Source organism: Leuciscus leuciscus (genome assembly GCF_965113295.1).
Source record: "Leuciscus leuciscus genome assembly, chromosome: 2".
Classification (NCBI taxonomy): Eukaryota; Metazoa; Chordata; class Actinopteri; order Cypriniformes; family Leuciscidae; genus Leuciscus; species Leuciscus leuciscus.
Window position 1 is genome coordinate 56,005,213 of NC_138726.1, and position 19,812 is coordinate 56,025,024.

The following is a 19,812-nucleotide window of genomic DNA, read 5'->3' on the forward strand; positions in this document are numbered from 1 at the left end:
TAACATATTTGCAAATAATTAATGAACGGTTTGATTGACAGCAATGGTTCTTGAGGCAAAGTTGTTCAGCATGAGCAGATATATCAAATGATATGCATATTGTGTGGATGAGTGTTACGCCACGTGATTACAGAGCCATAAAACTCGTTAGCGCCAACTAGTGGCCGATTTCTTTCAAAATTCTTACAGACCTCTAGGGCCATGACTCGAACATGCCCATCGAGTTTCGTTCCGATCGGCCTCCGTTAACCTTGTCTAATAGGTGCTCAAACTTCATTGGCCAATGGCGGCCATGTTTTTTCAGATACACCAATGTCCTCATAGATATACATGGGGCCTTGGATCAAGACACTGCATACCAATTTTCAAGTCAATCTGACTAATGGTCAGGTGGTTACAGCCCTTTTCATGTTTTTTTCATGTTATAGCGCCACCTAGTGCTCAATCGTCGCGATTTTTTTACTGTGAACCCAGACTGAACCCATACACATGTGTACCGAGTTTGGTGAAAATATCTCATTTCGTTCACGAGTTATAGCCATTTTAGTAAAATAGGCTCCGCCTCCTTCGAACGTTTTGACACCCCTTAGCAACCGTGGATCGAAATTTCAACTTTTTTTCGATAATTATTGATATTCAGACCCCTGTGAACATTTCTGCACTGGTTTGGTTCCGATCGGGCAAAAAACCAGGGACTAGTTCGCAAAAGTAGGTTTTGGACAAAATCCAATATGGCGGAAAAATTTGCATACCGGAAATGAAATCCTTGAGGCCATTTTTGTTCGGCTTGACCCAAGGATTCCAATGATATAAGACACTTGAGTCTGTGACAAACGGTTAATGAGATTTAAGCAAAAATATGCATTTTTTTTGTTTTTTGCGCTGTAGCGCCACCTATTGGCCAATCTGGCTCATATTTTGATAACCTCTCCTCGATTTTTGTACTACCATCTGGCAAAGTTTCAAGTCTCTAGCACTTACGGTTTTGGCTGCACGATGCGTTTTACGGCGGAATAATAATAATAATAATTAAAGCTGCAAGCAGCATTTATCGGGGTTCAAGCAGTTAAGGCCTTTAAGGCATTTAAGCACAAAAGCATCAAAAGTTATTAAGAGTTATTAAGCAAGCATGTAACCACTGACATAGTAGATGGAAAAGACCATTTACTGCCAATACAGGCAATGTACCATAGGAAATATATGATTTTAAATTTTTTAACAGTTATAGCGCCACCTTTGGTCCGATCTCCATAAAATTTGGTACGCTTGTTAATGATGTTATGTCACATATGCGCACCAATTTCTGTCAAATTCTGAGTTTTCATTTATGATTTATAGGCTTTTTAGTGTATTTTGCCACGCCCCTTTTATAAATTACCCTATTACAGCCACCAAAATTAAAAAAAGTTCAACATTTTTTCGATAATTATTGATCTAGAGAGTCCAGAGAATTGTTCTAGACTGGTCTGGTTCCGATCGGGCAAAAAACCAGGGACTAGTTTGCAAAAGTAGGTTTTTAACATATTCATGAATATTTAATGAACGGTTTGATTGACAGCAATGGTTCTTGAGGCAAAGTTGTTCAGCATAAGCAGATCTATCAGATGATATGCATTTTGTGATGATAAGTGTAACACCACGTGATTACAGAGCCATAAAACTCGTTAGCGCCAACTAGTGGCCGATTTCTTTCAAAATTCTTACAGACCTCTAGGGGCTTGAGCCGAACATGCCCACCGAGTTTCGCTCCGATCGGACTTCGTCAACGGTGCTCAAACCTCATTGGCCAATGGCGGCCATGTTTTTTTAGATACGCCATATTCCTTTTAGACATACATGGCCCCTTGGGCCAAGACACTGCATACCAAATTTCAAGTCATTCGGAAAAACGGTCAGGTGTCTATACGTTTTTGTTTTGTTTTATAGCGCCACCATGTGGCCAATCGACGCAATTTGTTTACTGTGACCTCAGATTGACCTCTTACACATGTGTACCAAGTTTGGTGAAGATATCTCATTTACTTCTCGAGTTATAGCCATTTTAGTAAAATAGGCTCCTCCCACAACATTAATTTATCACCCCCTAGCGACCAAGAATCGGAATTTCGACTTTTTTTCGATAATTATTGATCTTCAGACTCCAGAGAACAATTCTGCACTGGTTTGGTTCCGATTGGGCAAAAAACCAGGGACTAGTTCGCAAAAGTAGGTTTTTGACAAAATTCAAAATGGCGGAAAATCTATCATGACGGAAATGAAATCGGAGATATACGTTTTGTTCGTCAGGCGTCCAGCTTTCCAATGATATAAGACACTTGAGTCTACGACATAAGGTCTAGGAGTTATGAGCTGTTTCGCGCTTTTGGTTGCTATAGCGCCACCTATGGGCCGATTGAGCTGAGTCCGTGTATCTGAGTAGCGAGCAATAGTACTACCATCTGGCAAAGTTTCAAGTCTCTAGGTCTTACGGTTTGGGCTGCACGATGCGTTTTATGGCGGAAAAATAATAATAATAAAAATCAGGACAATTACAATAGGGTTTCAGCACTTCGTGCTTGAACCCCTAATAATAATAATAATAATTAAAGCTGCAAGCAGCATTTAGCGGGGTTCAAGCATTTAGGGTCTTTAAGCACAAAAGGCAGTTTAGTGAGTTGTCTGAGTTTTTGTTTAGGATTTACAGGCTTTTGAGTGTTTTTTGCCATACACATTTTCTAATTCTAAAAATAGTCTTAGATTTCTGTTCATTCTAATCATGTACAAATAAAGTAGCACAGTAAGATTACATTTATTTGAATGCATTAGTGAGTGTGTGATTGTGCTGTGTGTGCAGCGTGTCAATACTAAAAGTGAAGGTGTAGTTGATATCTTTGGTGATAATATCTGTAGTAATCATAAAAAAACAATTAAGAAATAAAGAATTAAAATTACAAATAATATTCTATTAAGATATGAGTTACAATAACATGATTTGCAATAGTAATAATATCAATAATATATGCACAATACACACAGATTAGACTATCAGGTCTGTGTTTTACAAAAACATTAGTATTGCAGCCAATGTGAGTCTGTGGGATTTATAAACAGACAAAATATGATTTGAAATGTTATTTTAATGATTTTATTAAGTTTAAACAATATTTCAAATGGAAAAAAAATGAAAAATAATATTTTAGTGAGCAGAATGAACCAATGAGTGTTCTTCTTCTGGTGGTTAAAATGTAAATGAAAACAATAATACTTAAACAATAATACTTAATACACTAACCATGCTTGAACACACACATTTTTTTGTAGATGTAGATATTTAAAATAAAAGATAGGTAACAAAATGATAATTGCAAATCTCCTCTGTATAACACCATTTTCAGATTTCAAATTAATCACTGAGAGGCAGAATTGTTCAAACTGAGAGCTCAGTGAAAATGAAGTGATAAACTTTGACAAAATATGACTGTGTTATAATAGGTGATTTTCATGCAAGTAATTTTATATAGTCCAAAAACTAATGCAAAAGCACAGATGAAAATATTTTATTAAGTAGAATGTCCTGCAGAGGGCAGTAGAAGACCACTAATTGACTCACTTTCATTTGAAAGACTTTTTTATCCACCAGTAAAACAAAGCAGTTTCTCCATGTTCTTTCCATTAAGCATGCTTACACACACAGACACACACAAACACATCCATCCACACACACACACACACACAAAGACAAATATGTTTTCAATGTTTTTATGATGTGATATTGTGAAAATATCTTTGCCTCAAGAATCACTAATGTCAATCAAACCGTTCATAATCATAATAAAAAAATAAAATATATACAAATATCATAATAAAACAAAAAACATCGTAATAAAAAAGATTGCTTCTTAAAGCATTTGTTTATTTCCCAATACTGAAAGCGAATTAAAAGATCATGCGTAATCCTGCTGCTCCCTCTAGTGGACAACAGTGGTATTATAGCTTACATTTTACAGTTGAAGTGTTTGAATGAATGAATGGGAATTTGTTTTTTTACTTATATCTCAGGAACCAAAAGGCGAAAAATTCTGAAACTCAGAGCATAGATAGTGCTTGAGGAGCCCTGTTGAATGAGACCATCAAGGTGTTTTTGGGCGATTGGGGCTGGGAGTTATGACTGTTATAAGGCATATCTGTTCGGGCTATTATCTCTGGAATGCCCAGGGCAAATAACACCACATTTGAATCGAAGCTAGCCAAGGACGCGCCCTTTCCAACGAGCTCTCACACAAGGTTCGGGGTGGTTTGGGTCGGGAGTTGCGGTCGTTCAAAGTCGGGGGTCCGCGGGCTTGCGATGCGCGGGGGGGCGCGCTCCCGAGGCCCGCGACGACACGTTTCGATCAAGAGCCCCGAGAGGTCCTCACCATCAAAATTTGAGCGCGCAACGACTTTCCGTTTTCGAGTTATGAATGAATTTGTATTTGGGGGCGTGGCTTAAATGCCGTTATACTTTCGTTTCATTTCATTCATTTACTTTCGTCCATTTCCATATCTCAGTGTAACACAATTGTCAATAGTAATACTCAATAGATGAGTTTTGACAAAATGTGATTGTAAATGTTAAAATAATGATTTTATAAAGTCTAAATATGAATTTTATAACAATATTAGGGAGTAGTATGATGAAATGACAGCAGGGGGCAGTAAAATACCACTTATTGGCTTAATATGTCATTATATTCATATAAAATCACCTTTTGAAGAAGTTAAACTTTTTTTCTGATAATTATTGATCTAGAGAGTTCAGAGAATTGTGCTGCACTGGTTTTGAACATTATGATATGAACATTATATGATAGAAGACACCATTTACAGCAAATACAGGCAATTTACCATAGGAAATATATGGTTTTGAAGCGTTTTAACAGTTATAGCGCCAACTATGGTCCGCTCTCCATAAAATGTTCCATGCTTCTTAAGCAGGTTATGACACATATGCTCATCAATTTTCGTGAAGTTCTGAGTTTTCGTTTAGGATTTATAGGCTTTTGAGTGCATTTTACCACGCCCATTTTCTAAATGACCCTGTTAGCCATGCGAAAAATGCAAAAGTTCAACTTTTTTTTGATAATTATTGACCTAGAGAGTCCATAGAATTGTCCTAGACTGGTTTGGTTCCGATCGGGCGAAAAACCTAGGACTAGTTCGCAAAAGTAGGTTTTTAACATAATTACGAATATTTAATGAACGGTTTGATTGACAGCAATGGTTCTTGAGGCAAAGTTGTTCAACAAGAGGAGATCTATCAAATGGTATGCATTTTGTGACAATAAGTGTAACACCACGTGATTACAGAGCCATAAAACTCGTTAGCGCCAATTAGTGGCCGATTTCTTTAAAAATTCTTACAGACCTCTAGGGCCATGAGTAGAACATGCCCACCGAGTTTCGTTCCGATCGGCCTCCGTTAACCTTGTCTAATAGGTGCTCAAACTTCATTGGCCGATGGCGGCCATGTTTTTTTAGATACGCCAATGTCCTCGTACACATACATGACACCTTGGACCAAGACACTGCATACCAATTTTCAAGTCAATCGGACTAACGGTCAGGTGGTTATGGGCCGTTTTATGTTTTTTTCATGTTATAGCGCCACCATGTGGCCATTCGCCGCGTTTTTTTTACTGTGACCTCAAATTGACCTCTTACACATTTGTACCGAGTTTGGTGAAGATACCTCATTTACTTCTGGAGTTATAGCCATTTTAGTAAAATAGGCTCCTCCCACAACATACATTTGGGCGACCCTTAGCGACCGTGAATGGAAATTTCAACTTTTTTTCGATAATTATTGATATTCAGACTCCAGAGAACATTTCTGCACTGGTTTGGTTCCGATCGGGCAAAAAACCAGGGACTAGTTCGCAAAAGTAGATTTTTGACAAAATTCAAAATGGCGGAAAATCTATCATGGCGGAAATGAAATCGGAGATATACGTTTTGTTCGTCAGGCATCCAGCTTTCCAATGATATAAGACACTTGAGTCTACGACATACGGTCTAGGAGTTATGAGCAGTTTCGCGCTTTTGGTCGCTATAGCGCCACCTATGGGCCATTCGAGGTCATAATTTGATAACCTCTCCTCGATTTTTGTACTACCATATGGCAAAGTTTCAAAGTTCCAGCTCTTACGGTTTGGGCTGCACGATGCGTTTTACGGCAGAAGAAAAATAATAATAAAAATCAGGACAATTACAATAGGGTTTCAGCACTTCGTGCTTGAACCCCTAATAATAATAATAAAAATCAGTACAATTACAATAGGGTTTCAGCACTTCGTGCTTGAACCCCTAATAAAAATTGTCCGATCTTCACGAAACTTGGCATGCTTCTTCACCATGTTAGGACACATATGCTCATCGATTTTTGTGAAGTTTGGTGTTTTCCCTTAGGTTGTATAGGCTTTTGAGTGTTTTTTTGTCCCTCCCCTTTCCTAAATGAGCCTGTTACAGCCAGGCAAATGCAAAAGTTCAACTTTTTTTTGATAATTATTTATCTAGAGAGTCCAGAGAATTGGCCTAGACTGGTCTGGTTCCAATTGGACCAAAAACCAGGGACTAGTTTGCCAAAGTAGGCTTTGGACAAAAGTGGCCATATAAATTTTTTTTTTGCTCAAATCGGGATTTGGAGATAGCCATGTTGTTCGTCTGGAGCCAGGGATCACAGTGATGCTAAATTTGAGCCTCTATGACAAAGTATGTAGGAGTTATGACCAATTTAGTAAATGTGGTCATTATGGCGCCACCTATTGGCCAATCTGGGCCATATTTTGATAGGTTCTCCCCAAATTGAGCACTATCATTTGGCCAAGTGTCAAGGTTCCAGCTCTGACGGTTTGGGCTGCACGATGCGTTTTAGGGCGGAATAATAATAATAATAATAATAATAATAATAATAATAATAATAATAATAATAAAAATCAGTACAATTACAATAGGGTTTCAGCACTTCGTGCTTGAACCCCTAATAAAAATTGTCCGATCTTCACGAAACTTGGCATGCTTCTTCACCATGTTAGGACACATATGCTCATCGATTTTTGTGAAGTTTGGTGTTTTCCCTTAGGTTGTATAGGCTTTTGAGTGTTTTTTTGTCCCTCCCCTTTCCTAAATGAGCCTGTTACAGCCAGGCAAATGCAAAAGTTCAACTTTTTTTTGATAATTATTTATCTAGAGAGTCCAGAGAATTGGCCTAGACTGGTCTGGTTCCAATTGGACCAAAAACCAGGGACTAGTTTGCCAAAGTAGGCTTTGGACAAAAGTGGCCATATAATTTTTTTTTTTGCTCAAATCGGGATTTGGAGATAGCCATGTTGTTCGTCTGGAGCCAGGGATCACAGTGATGCTAAATTTGAGCCTCTATGACAAAGTATGTAGGAGTTATGACCAATTTAGTAAATGTGGTCATTATGGCGCCACCTATTGGCCAATCTGGGCCATATTTTGATAGGTTCTCCCCAAATTGAGCACTATCATTTGGCCAAGTGTCAAGGTTCCAGCTCTGACGGTTTGGGCTGCACGATGCGTTTTAGGGCGGAATAATAATAATAATAATAATAATAATAATAATAATAATAATAATAATAATAAAAATCAGTACAATTACAATAGGGTTTCAGCACTTCGTGCTTGAACCCCTAATAAAAATCAGTACAATTACAATAGGGTTTCAGCATTTCATGCTTGAACCCCTAATCAGGACAATTACAATAGGGTTTCAGCACTTCGTGCTTGAACCCCTAATAATAATCAGTACAATTACAATAGGGTTTCAGCACTTCGTGCTTGAACCCCTAAAAATCTTTACAAATACAATAGGTGTTCAGCACTTCGTGCTTGAACCCCTAATAAAAATCTTTACAAATACAATAGGTGTTCAGCACTTCGTGCTTGAACCCCTAATAATAATGATTAGGCTATTATTATTATCCCTAAGACAGTTATAATATATATGAATGTATATATGTGTGTGTATATATGTGTATATATATATATGTGTATATGTATATATATATATATATATGTGTGTATATATATATATGTGTGTATATATATATGTGTGTATATATATATATATATATATATATATATATATATATATGTGTGTGTGTATATATGTATATATATATATGTATATGCATAACAAATGCACTGTAAAATAAATGTAATTTAATATAAGTGGAAAATTAGAACACCTTTTCCTTAATTTCTTCCCTTGCACAAGACAAACCATTGAGCATTTATTTTGGTGGAAAGCTACAGTTGAAAACAGGTTTACAAACATGCCTCATACAAACCTAGTGAAATGCTGTAATCATCTGTCCACAAAAATGTTGGAAATTATGCAAATGTAAAAATAAAGAGATGGAGTTAATTGGCCCCAGGGCCTTTGCAAGTCATAATCCGTCCCTGCGTGTTCTCTTTCTGGTTCTTTTGAAATGCCAGTTCACACTGCACTAACAAATGGCGACCAATGCCAACAGAGACAGAGAAACAGTTGCAGTTGGTCGTCGATGTCGGTACAGTGTGAATTGGCCTTAACTGAACTGGGTTTGGTTCATTTGAAGTGTCATATATGTGAAACACACTAAGTGTCCATATTCTTTTGGCCGCCACTATATATATATAGTCACAATGAAGTTGATGGTGCCGACATCAAACAGGAAGTGATGTCGTGTGTCTCAAACACTTTGATCTAATTTGGTTTGGAGTTCTGAAGCTTGTTTTGTTCCAGTGAAGAATCAGTGATGTGAAAAGTTAATCACATAAATTTTTGCTTGTAACGTGTAAATGTGAGAGTCTTTTAAAACACAAAAAGGCATGAAAAATGTATGATTCTATATGTTATTTATATGCTTTTCATGTCTTACAAAAAAATAAGCGCAAAGTCAAACAGGGGAAAAGAGGGAATCATACTAAATTGATATTGTAAGGGCCCCTCGTCGACCCAACTGCGGAATCCAACGGTGTGGGCGAAGGTATAATGCATGTCTTTTCAGCTTCTGTGAAGCTCTGTGCTAAATCTGACTCCAATTTCAAATGAATTTCATATTTAGATTGTGTTTCTTATTAGAAAAAAATCATATTGATTATTATTTAATTTAGATCTTTGATTATTCTGGTTATCCCATACTTTCAATTATTCGCTATTTGAGGGACACAACTAGCCAGTTGTGAATAGTCAGAGGATGCAGTGCAAACTTTTACCTTTAAGTGGTCGCTCTCTGCTGACTTACAGACCGCCTACCTGGTGTTTGATTGACACCCTCTCATTAGCATATTGCACCAAGGAAAAATAAATATGGAGCTACATTCAAAAATAAATAAACGGTTAAATGAAAAAAAAAAGACAACTTTCAGTTTAGCATTTCCATTTAACATTTTTTTTATTTTTTTTATTTCCTTCACCAACATTATTTATTTATTTAATTAATTATTTATCTCATTGCACATTATTTAGTTATATATTTATTTATGCATGAAAATGTGGATTTATATATTTATTTATTTGCACATTTATTTATTTATATATGTATCTATGTATAATTTTGTGGATTTATTTATATTTATTTATTATTTGCGTATTTATTTATTGTTGTTGCAGGTTTCCTCATCCATAGGTTTCGTCCTCCATACACTAGCATACAGACAAATAAATCTATAAATTTATAAATAAACAAACGGGGAAATAAATAAATGTAGACATAAATACATATATGCATAATTAAGGAAATTAAAGTATAAATAGGCCTAGTCATTTATTTTTATTTTATTGTATATTTATTTAATGTATTTATTCATTATTTAGTCAGCTTTTGGAATTCCATAGCCGCCTACACTTAGCTGAATTCCAGAAGAGGTGAGGCTCGTCTCATAGGAGGTCTAGCTTCTTATCACAGTTTATTATTGACTCTATCCGTTCCACCTTAAAAGACTCGAACTGCCGCGTGGCGCGTTCATAAGGCCCCAGTGCAACTTTTTACACACTCTCAAAGTCAGCTGATATATAGCGCCTCCAAATGGTTCAACAAATGCAATGGCTACTCCAGCTGTATTGCCATGTTTGTCAAATTCGTGGGTCCATAACTTCAAAATGCTACAGTAAAAATATCTGAAATTGTGCATGATCAAGCACACTGGGTATAAAGCACCAGTGAAACATCCCCAAATGAGCCAACAATGTGATAACTCATCTAACTGTATTGTCAGATTGGGTCCATAACATCAAAATGCTACAGTAACCAACAATGCAATGGCTCTTTCAAGTCAATTCAATTTAATTCACACATTCCAATTTGTATAACGCTTGCCTTTTCACAATACATATCATTTCAAATCAGCTTTACAGAAAAGTCAGGTACAAAACCACAATAACGTTTTATGAGATGATTTCAGAAAGTACAGTTGTAAGATAGCACAAATTATAGTATTTACAAATATCATATATGCATTTTAGAGAAATTAGTGTGCATTTTAAGGCAATGATAAAATTATAATTTTGTATAATGTTGTGGCAAAAATTTCTTGAACATCCTCATTGCGTAAGAGACACTGAGTCAGACTGTCTTTTAAAGTAATTTATTCTCTTGCAAAAGAAGGTCAGACAGTCATACAGACATTCAGAGCCTGTCTGCAGAGTGTAAGACAAGGAGGAGGAGCTGTGCGAAATCTTTTATATTCTTTACCAAGGTCTCCTTCAGCTGTTGCTTTTCCTAGTAGTTTTCCACTAACTTTGGCACACTTTTGCACATGCTCCTATTCATCACTACTTCTGACAATGGGACCAACAAATGTAGATGCATCCTGACCTCTGAGGTCAGCTTTCCCCATCCTGACCTCTGAGGTCAGAAGGTCCCTCTTCAGCTTTCCCCATCCTGTCTCACTCTGCACGGATACAGGTGTACAAACATGCATATCCTGTTAACATACCACAATATAGACAATAGAAACATGTGACACATAACTTTGCAATATATGTTGAAGATCAATGAAAATCAAAATTTTCCATTACAATAATCATCCATGTTTGATGTTCTGGGCTCCTTGCAGGGGTAGGTGTCTATCCATCTATTCAAAGGTGTTGGGTCATCTGCAGTCTTCAAAAGAGGCTGGATCATAATCTCTAGTTACCTTGTGAAATTGAAATTTGTATATATTTTTTATTTTTATTTTTTTATTCAATTGATTTATAAATGCATTAAAATGCTGGCATGTGCAATTATTAAATAATGATGTAATTATGTTTACAGTCATTTTAGGCCTATGTGTTGTTATTATTTGTTATACCTTTCAAAATAGTTTATTATTCTTTTCTGAAAATAGACACAATAGAAATAGGTTCCCTAAAATGTGTGAATAAGCAAAAAACCACATGGTCTCTAAATTGAGTTTATGACATGTACAATAGTTAAAGAATACTGTAATTCTAGGTGTGGCTTTACATTTTTACAGTCCATTTTCGCTGATATATCAGTGTTATTTGCATTTAAACATTGTTTATTGTTATTTTATTCTGAAAATAGACACAAAAGCAACACAATCCCGCAAAAACGTGAAAAAGAGGAAAAACTGCACGGTCCCTAAGTTGAGCATGAATAACAAGCTAACAAACGCGGAAGAGTCTTTTAAGGTGGAACGGAACGGATAGCGTCAATAAGAAGCTGGATTCAGCCTCGTCTCAGATGTATTCCGTCTGGCAGTGTGCATTTTCTACAACAATTACCAGAACACCTTTTTTAGAGTTTTGTGTCCTCCTCCCTCATCTCTTCTTGAAGTGTGAAATGACTGTTTAAACACAGGAAGTGTGTGTTTCAGCACACAGCGCTGTTAAAACAGTCTATTAGTGTGACAGTATGGGCTCCAGTGCACTGCCTCTCATCTGTGAGTATTTGATTATATCCTGTACTATTTTTTTTTCTGTTTCTAATGTATTCAGCTGAAGATAAGATACATGATAGTGTTGTGAGGAGAGTCTGACCCACAGTCTCACTATTCTTTATTGTTGAAATTCATTCTGAAGTATAGCCATGAACACCTCTGAAATAAACTAACCCTGAACACCTCTGAAGTAAACTAACCCTGAACACTCTGAAGTAAACTAACCCCAAACTAACCCCGAACACCTCTGAAGTAAACTAACCCCAAACTAACCCCGAACACCTCTGAAGTAAACTACCCCAAACTAACCCCGAACACCTCTGAAGTAAACTAACCCCAAACTAACCCTGAACACCTCTGAAGTAAACTAACCCCGAACACCTCTGAAGTAAACTAACCCCAAACTAACCCCGAACACCTCTGAAGTAAACTAACCCCAAACTAACCCCGAACACCTCTGAAGTAAACTAACCCCAAACTAACCCCGAACACCTCTGAAGTAAACTAACCCCGAACACCTCTGAAGTAAACTAACCCTGAACACCTCTGAAGTAAACTAACACTGAACACATCTTAAGTAAACTAACCCTGAACACCTCTGAAGTAAACTAACTCTGAACACCTCTTAAGTAAACTAACCCGGGACTATGAGCTGATTCGGAGCGGGGATATGTTCAGAGAGTGAGTTGCTATGGCTACTTACTGTACATACCCTGCAAGTTCCCTCCATTTTTGGAACCAAAAGTTGAGATTATTTGCTTACTTACCCTTAAACATACCCGGGTGTGTCACATAACCTGCTTTCTGGAATACCCCCAGGACTAGCCTTTTTTGTAAGATACCAAAATAAACAAGATCTATGCATTCTGTGTTCTATTCTCCTGGATGACTATTGAGCATAATAATATGGTAAATGTTTGATCATAATTATAAAACAAATAATAAAAAAAAAAACACTGACATTTTTTTACGCAGATTTCTAGAAATTACCACCACAAAATCTGTAATTTTGATCACAAGAATCACAAAAAAAAAGATATTGCGAAATCCTGTTGGGATTGTTAAATAAACTCTCCATCAGAGACTCATTCTCTCTGACCCTCTTATTGAAAAGTTATTGCAATAAGTATTTGGACATTTAAATCACTCATATATGTCTTTTTTAACAAACTGGTCTCAGTGTCCTAGCAGAATAACCACAGGTGTATATTAACATTGAAACAAAATGTTGTTTAATATTTTTAACAATACTTAATTTAGTGAAATGTTTTGAATGAAAACTGTGCTTGTGCTATATTCCTTTAATTATCACTTGTTTTGATATATTGCAAATACATTTATACATTTTCAATGTCGCTTAAGGGTGTTTTCACATCTTGTTCGTTTGGGGACTTCAAGTGCTCTTGAGCCAACATAACGTAAACTCCGCCAAAAAAAGAGAAAAAGAAAAGAAAAGAAACAAAGAAAAACTTTCAACTGCTTTCAATCTGCCCCCCAGCAGATTTCTTATGTGTAAATATTTGTCTTAACATTAAAAAAAATTCAACATCTGAGACTTAAAGGGATAGTTCAGCCAAAAATGAAAATTCTGTCATTAATTACTCGCCCTCATGTCGTTCCAAACCCGTACGACCTTCGTTCATCTTCGGAACACAAATGAAGATATTTTTTATGAAATCCGATGGCTCAAGAGGAGCTACTGTACATTGACAGCTATTTAATTAACACTTTGAAGCCCCAGAAAGGTTGGAAAGACACAAGGCATATTATAATTATTAATGGCCTTTTTAACACTCCCTGTAGCCAGAGCCGCCTTAACCTAATGTTAGGCCCCGGGGCTGAGAGGTTTTGTAGGCCCCCCATCCCCTCGATTTATAGAGTCTCATTTTTAAAAAAGTGTAATATCTAGGTAATCTACATCACAAAATGCATTAGTTTCTTTCGAGACCTACAACAGTGAGTTTTCCCTCTTTGAGACAGAAAACACCATAATATTGTTATTAACATATCACTGAGCCCACTTGAGCATAAACACAAGACACTTTATTTAACTACCACACACAGCAACTTATGCTGATAATAAAACCAAAATGTGTGAAAGTATGATTTCAAACAATATTATGAAAAACGTCACCAACCATCACCTGTCTGCACAAACATTGATAATAACTGATAACAGCATAAGCAAAGAACAGCAACAGATCAAAGTAGGAGCCTCTTCTCTGGCCTCAGCGGGCCCTTTGAACCAATCACATGCACCTGCACAGACACACATTCAGCACCATGGATAGCAACACGGCCTAATGCCAGGTACCAAAAAGATGAAACTGAGCAACATTTATTGAAGGTTTGCAGTATAAATGTGCATTTCTCTTAAAACAATGCACAACCACAACAATTTAAAACCTGCACAGCACAAGCTATAAATACAGCACTTTCTTACCCTTTTAGAAGTGCTTTCGTCTGGTCTTCTTTGAAGAAAAGGCCCCAATTATGTCCTTAAAATCCAAATAACGAAGGATGTCATGCTCAATAGACATCAGTGTGAGATGACTGACTCGGTCTTGCTGCATGCTTGATCGCAGTCTATTTTTCACCAAGTCCAGTTTGGAGAAGGACTGTTCTCCGCTCGTGTTGGTCACTGGCATAGTCAGGAATAGCCGTAGAGCTATGTCTGTGTTTGGAAACACTGTATGGAGTTTTCTTCTTCTTAAAAATTTCAGTAACTCCACTGCAGACGTGCTGCTCACATTTTCATCCTGTACAAATTCTCTGAACTGTACCACCTCCTCCACAAAGTCCTCTTCCAAGTCGCTGTTGTATTTCCTCTGCAGGCTCAATGCTGCTGAGCGGAGGTCTTGGGGGGAAATCAAGTGCAAACCATTTAAAAACCCGAAGTTTTCACACAATTCTTTGTATGACTGGTACCTTCTGTCCAGTTGTGACACTAAACGGTCAATGATATAGATATACACAGATGTACAGAAGCGTTTGCGGCCTGATAGCTCGCACTCAGGCTCAGATGACTCATCAGCCTGTCTCCTTCTTTTTTTCTTTCGCTTGGTGTCTGCTTTGTACTCATGAGACACAATGGGGGACATGTTCCTTGCAGCTGTCTCAAAGCTATCAAACTGATCCCGGAGGACTGCTACATATTCATGCAATGACCGAACCAGATCCACAGCATTGCACAGATCCAATTCCACCGCTTGTAGTGCAGTACTCACACCCTGGAAACGTTGAAGGATGTCATTCCACATGTTGCACATTAGTGCAATTTCCAGTTTGTTCATCTTTTTGTGCAGTGCCCTAGCCTCTTCTCTTGTGCTCAAATTCTGGTGCTCATCATCATCAGCAATATTGAGTAATGACTGCTGGATCCCTGCGTAGTTCTGACATAGGGCTTTGGTTGCGACAGCGTGCACTGACCATCTTGTGTCAGAAAGCGATTTCAAAGTCTCTATTCTTTTATTATCATTGGGCTGCAACCCTGCCCTGATCATCTGCCAGCGTGAAGTGGTCTTTGATGAAAAGTTGAACAAAGCTTGTACAAAACTGAAAAACTGTCCAGTCTCCTCACAGCAGTTCACACTGCAGGTTTAGGGTATGTGGGTACATACCTGTGTGAGGGTATGAGGGTACCCACTGTGCCAATGAGCTGATCTGCTTGATGCGGGCCTGCACACCTTTGTAGGCTCCTGACATATTATTAGCATTGTCATAACATTGTCTTCTACAGTTATTAATGTCAATGCCCATCTCCTCTAAAACACTAATAACTGAGTTGAACAGTGCTTCTCCTGTGTGGCTTTCAATAGGGAGGAACTTTACGAAGCGCTCCTCTATACAGCCCTCTGGTGACATGTACCGCATGATGAAAGTCTGGCGTGGAGAAAGTCCAAACTGATAGCGAAATACTTTGCGAGTTTCACTCTGCTGATTACTTCCTCAAGCACTTTCTGTCCCATCAGCTGTATGAATTCCTCACACACATTCAGGGAGAGGTAGGATGGGGTTCCTCTGCCCGTGTTTCCGTATTTTTAATATGAGCCTTTAAAAAAGGATCAAACTGGCTGATCAGCTCCATGCACCCCAAATAATTGCCGTTGTCGGTGTCTCCAAACCTGTGGCTGTCACCCCTGAAAGCAAGTCCCCGTTCAGCCAAAAACTTCACAACAGTAACAACTCTCTGTAGAACCTGTGTCCAGTATTCACACTCCTCATTGAACTGCTTTTTGAGTTCTGAGTCCACTGTCCCACTGTCAGCTGCTTGATTGATGTAAGCGATCATGGCTTTTCTGTGAATGTCACAGCTTTCATGTTCTGCTATACGATCATTAGCATGTTTCAAAATAACCCCCACACAAATGCTGACTTTTCCTTGTTCTCGCCAAATATTTTGCATGCAAAACAAAACACACTACCTGCTGATGGTGAATAACAGAGCCATTCTCTGGGCACACACTCTCCGTTACTTGCGTTTGAAATGCATTTTTGAGAAAAATCTTCTCTGCTGTTTATATTGGCGTTCCGATGCCGACACGTCAGCATCTTTATTTTGACAGGACTCCGGTCCCGTTGCCGCCCGATAAGCCCGCACTTTTCGGTCAATATTGTTTCCCCAGCGGCCCGGGTCACTGTTATAATATGGGTCATCTGACTCGTCTCCCCCTAACTGGTTTGCGGCCTGGTCCTCTCTCTGGGACTTGTGTGCTCCCACCTCCTCCTCCCCTCCATTGCTGCGGGCAGTCCCCTGCTCCTCTCCAGCTATCCACCTGTGCGGCCTGCGCCTCCTCCGCTCCCTCCGGTGTGTGGGATAGCGATCTTCCTCCGGTGCTGGGTCCATCTTCAGTAGCAACTGGTTTAAAAAATCCCGTGAGCTTTGGGATGCTCTTTAGTAGATCTTTTTCGCACAACTCCTTCTTAATACGTTTTTTTTCTTTTCTGGGCACCACTCTCAAACGTCCTCCCCGACATTTTCAACTTAATGTCACTCAATCATAGACGGACACGGACACACCCCAAAACTAACTATAGACATTCTGATAGGTAAACAAGCCTATAGGCTATATTTCAACTTTATGCAAATGAGAAGCGATTTTCGTGAGCAACAACCAAGAGGAAAGAAGCCTTTCAGTGGAGCTCAGCTCCCGTCACCGTCTCGAGTGCAGTGCAGGCAAGACAGAAGAGTTCGAGGGCGATTCCACTGTTTTATATGATTTGACTGTAACCAACCACAAACATGGATATAATAAAATGATGCATGGAAAAGAAACTGTCGACAGTCTCAGTGAGTTTAATTCATACATTTATAGTTTGTTCGAGTGTTGTAGTTTTATGGTGCAAGTTTAGCACTGCTGCAGTTCATTTTACAGTTTCCCCTGCATTATGCTGACTATAAGGGACAAGAAAATGTATTATTTGTCAAATTCGGATGACGTTTTAGTAATTTAAGACAGTATGAGTGAGTTTAATTTGTAGATTGATCGATCGTTAATCTAGTAAATTATTTAATCCACTGAACACTGCTGTGTGGTAATATAAAAACACTCTCCCAACAGCATACTGTTTCTTTTGAGCCTAATTCCTAGTCAAATTAAAATAATATAGTTGTATCATACAACTATATTATTTTAATTTGACTATCACTTGTGATGGTGTTTTGTATAGATGTGGCCAGACGAGCGGTCTAACATTAGAGCGACAGCACTACCAACGCCCACAAGCAACTTCACAGTATAGAGACTAGCGACATACAGCGACAAAATCTGACAAGTTACAAAACAATATGACCTTTTCAGCTCATCATGAACCTGAACTTGGGAGGCCCCTGAACTTGGGAGGCCCCTGGGCTTCAGCCCAGGTAAACCCGTGCATTAATGTGGCCGTGCCTGTTGCACTGTCTCAGGCATCGTACTTTACAGACATTGAAGTTTATTGCTCTGTTCACATCTGCAGCAGGTCTATGACATGTTCACGCAGGTGATCAGGGACCCAGAGCCTCTTGCTCCTGGTGTATTTCAAAGTCAGTCAAGTCAAGTGAGGTCTCCTTCATTTATTTAACGCTTCTAACAACATAGATTGTTTCAAAGCAGTGTTACAGTGATAATAGGAAATTAAAGTACACTGTAAAAAAAAAAAATACATACCCAAGTCAAAATTTTCTAGTGACTGGTTACATCTAAATTTTTCAATTAGTCTGACGTATTATTTCTCATTATTTCTCATTGAGCCAATGTTAACAGACTATTGCAACAAGAATTGCACTTTGGCCAATAAAAAAATTTAGATGTTATCAGTCACTAGAAAATTTTGACTTGGAGAGGCAAAGAATTTTTTTACAGTGTAACAGAGATTGTTTTACCTTTACAGCAGCTCTAGAATAAAGTTATTGTCCAGTTAAAGTTAGTTTTTGATTGATTCACTTGAATGTTGCAAAGATCATTAGTTATTAACTTAGGGGCCGCTTACAGGAGAACCTTTTAACTGAAAACAGAAAACATTTAATGTGTTCTGGCTGTTAATTTGCACGACAACAGTGTTTGGTGACTCGAGAACGCAATCTTTGAAACAGGACCCAATGTGCAAGTTTATTTTTAATTTTGAAAAACGTTATCTCCGTGTAAACTTCAAAAACGCTACTTTGGCATTCAGTAGTGTAAAAAAGTGTAAACAAGCCCTTGACAAAATGTAAAGCTAAAATAATAAAAATATACAAAAGTAAAAATTTGTAAACAAACATAATAATAAAAAAAAAAAAAATATATATATATATATATATATATATATATATATATATATATATATATATATATATATATATATATATATATATATATAAAATAATAATAATAACAAAAGTCTGAGAAAGCATGTTCTGAATGTCAATATATCCACATGTTCTGGGCTTCTGTTCATTACAGCATGAAAAAAAGAAAATAAACAGTGGACTTCAGTAGTGAAACTCCAAATTAAATCAAAATTTCTATGAAATCTTTTTTTAAAGCAAAAGTAAAGCAGCTATCGATTATTGTAGCAATAGAGTATTCTACCGCCGATTATTCCATAATCTGATAAAAATCTGGTAATAAAGATACAGTAGGGAGCACAAGTATTTGATACACTGCCGATTTTGCAGGTTTTCCCACTTACAAAGCATGTAGAGGTCTGTAATTTTTATCATAGGTACTCTTCAACTGTGAGAGACGGAATCTAAAACAAAAATCCAGAAAATCACATTGTAAGATTTTTAAGTAATTAATTTGCATTTTATTGCATAAGTATTTGATCATCTACCAACCAGTAAGAATTCCGGCTCTCACAGACCTGTTAGTTTTTCTTTAAGAAGCCCTCCTGTTCTCCACTCATTACCTGTATTAACTGCACCTGTTTGAACTTGTTACCTGTATAAAAGACACCTGTCCACACACTCAATCAAACAGACTCCAACCTCTGTAGACTGGGTAACTGGATCCCCCTCTACACCTTTTCCCTGTAACTTGATGTGCTTATCTCTCTTTCTTCGTTATTCTGCATTACAGCTTGCAATGTCTATATCATTTTAATAGGCTGCTTCAAAAAGTTTTAAAAGTCAAAGTTTTAGATCAACGCATATAGCAGAAAATAGATTAGGGACAAGACTGTTACTTGTGTGTGACTTGCTTGACATTAAAACGAATTATTCAGCACAATAAATCGCGTAAACAACTCATTGCGATACTTGCGCCATCTGACACAATTTAAATTTATTTTACATACTTAAAGCAATATTGTATCGCATATTGAATATCGCATTTTTCCTCAATATCGTGCAGCCCTTCCTCTTACTTCTACTGTTCCTGTTATGTCAGACATCTGTTTCTCTGAGGGGCCATAAGGTGATGCACGGGGAGGCAGTCTTTCCGT

The 19,812-nt window shown here is 37.6% G+C and overlaps 1 protein-coding gene across 1 annotated transcript in view; it reads left to right on the top strand.

Annotated features, from left to right (window-relative positions):
* Positions 1 to 11,646: 11,646 nt before the first annotated feature.
* Positions 11,647 to 19,812, top strand: part of LOC309493192 (obscurin-like) — a 404,602-nt gene continuing 396,436 nt past the window's right edge. The window contains exon 1 of the mRNA XM_082162312.1: positions 11,647 to 11,910. Within this exon, the coding sequence (XP_082018438.1) occupies positions 11,883 to 11,910 (28 nt within the window). The 5' untranslated portion in view covers positions 11,647 to 11,882. The remainder of the gene's footprint in view (positions 11,911 to 19,812) is intronic.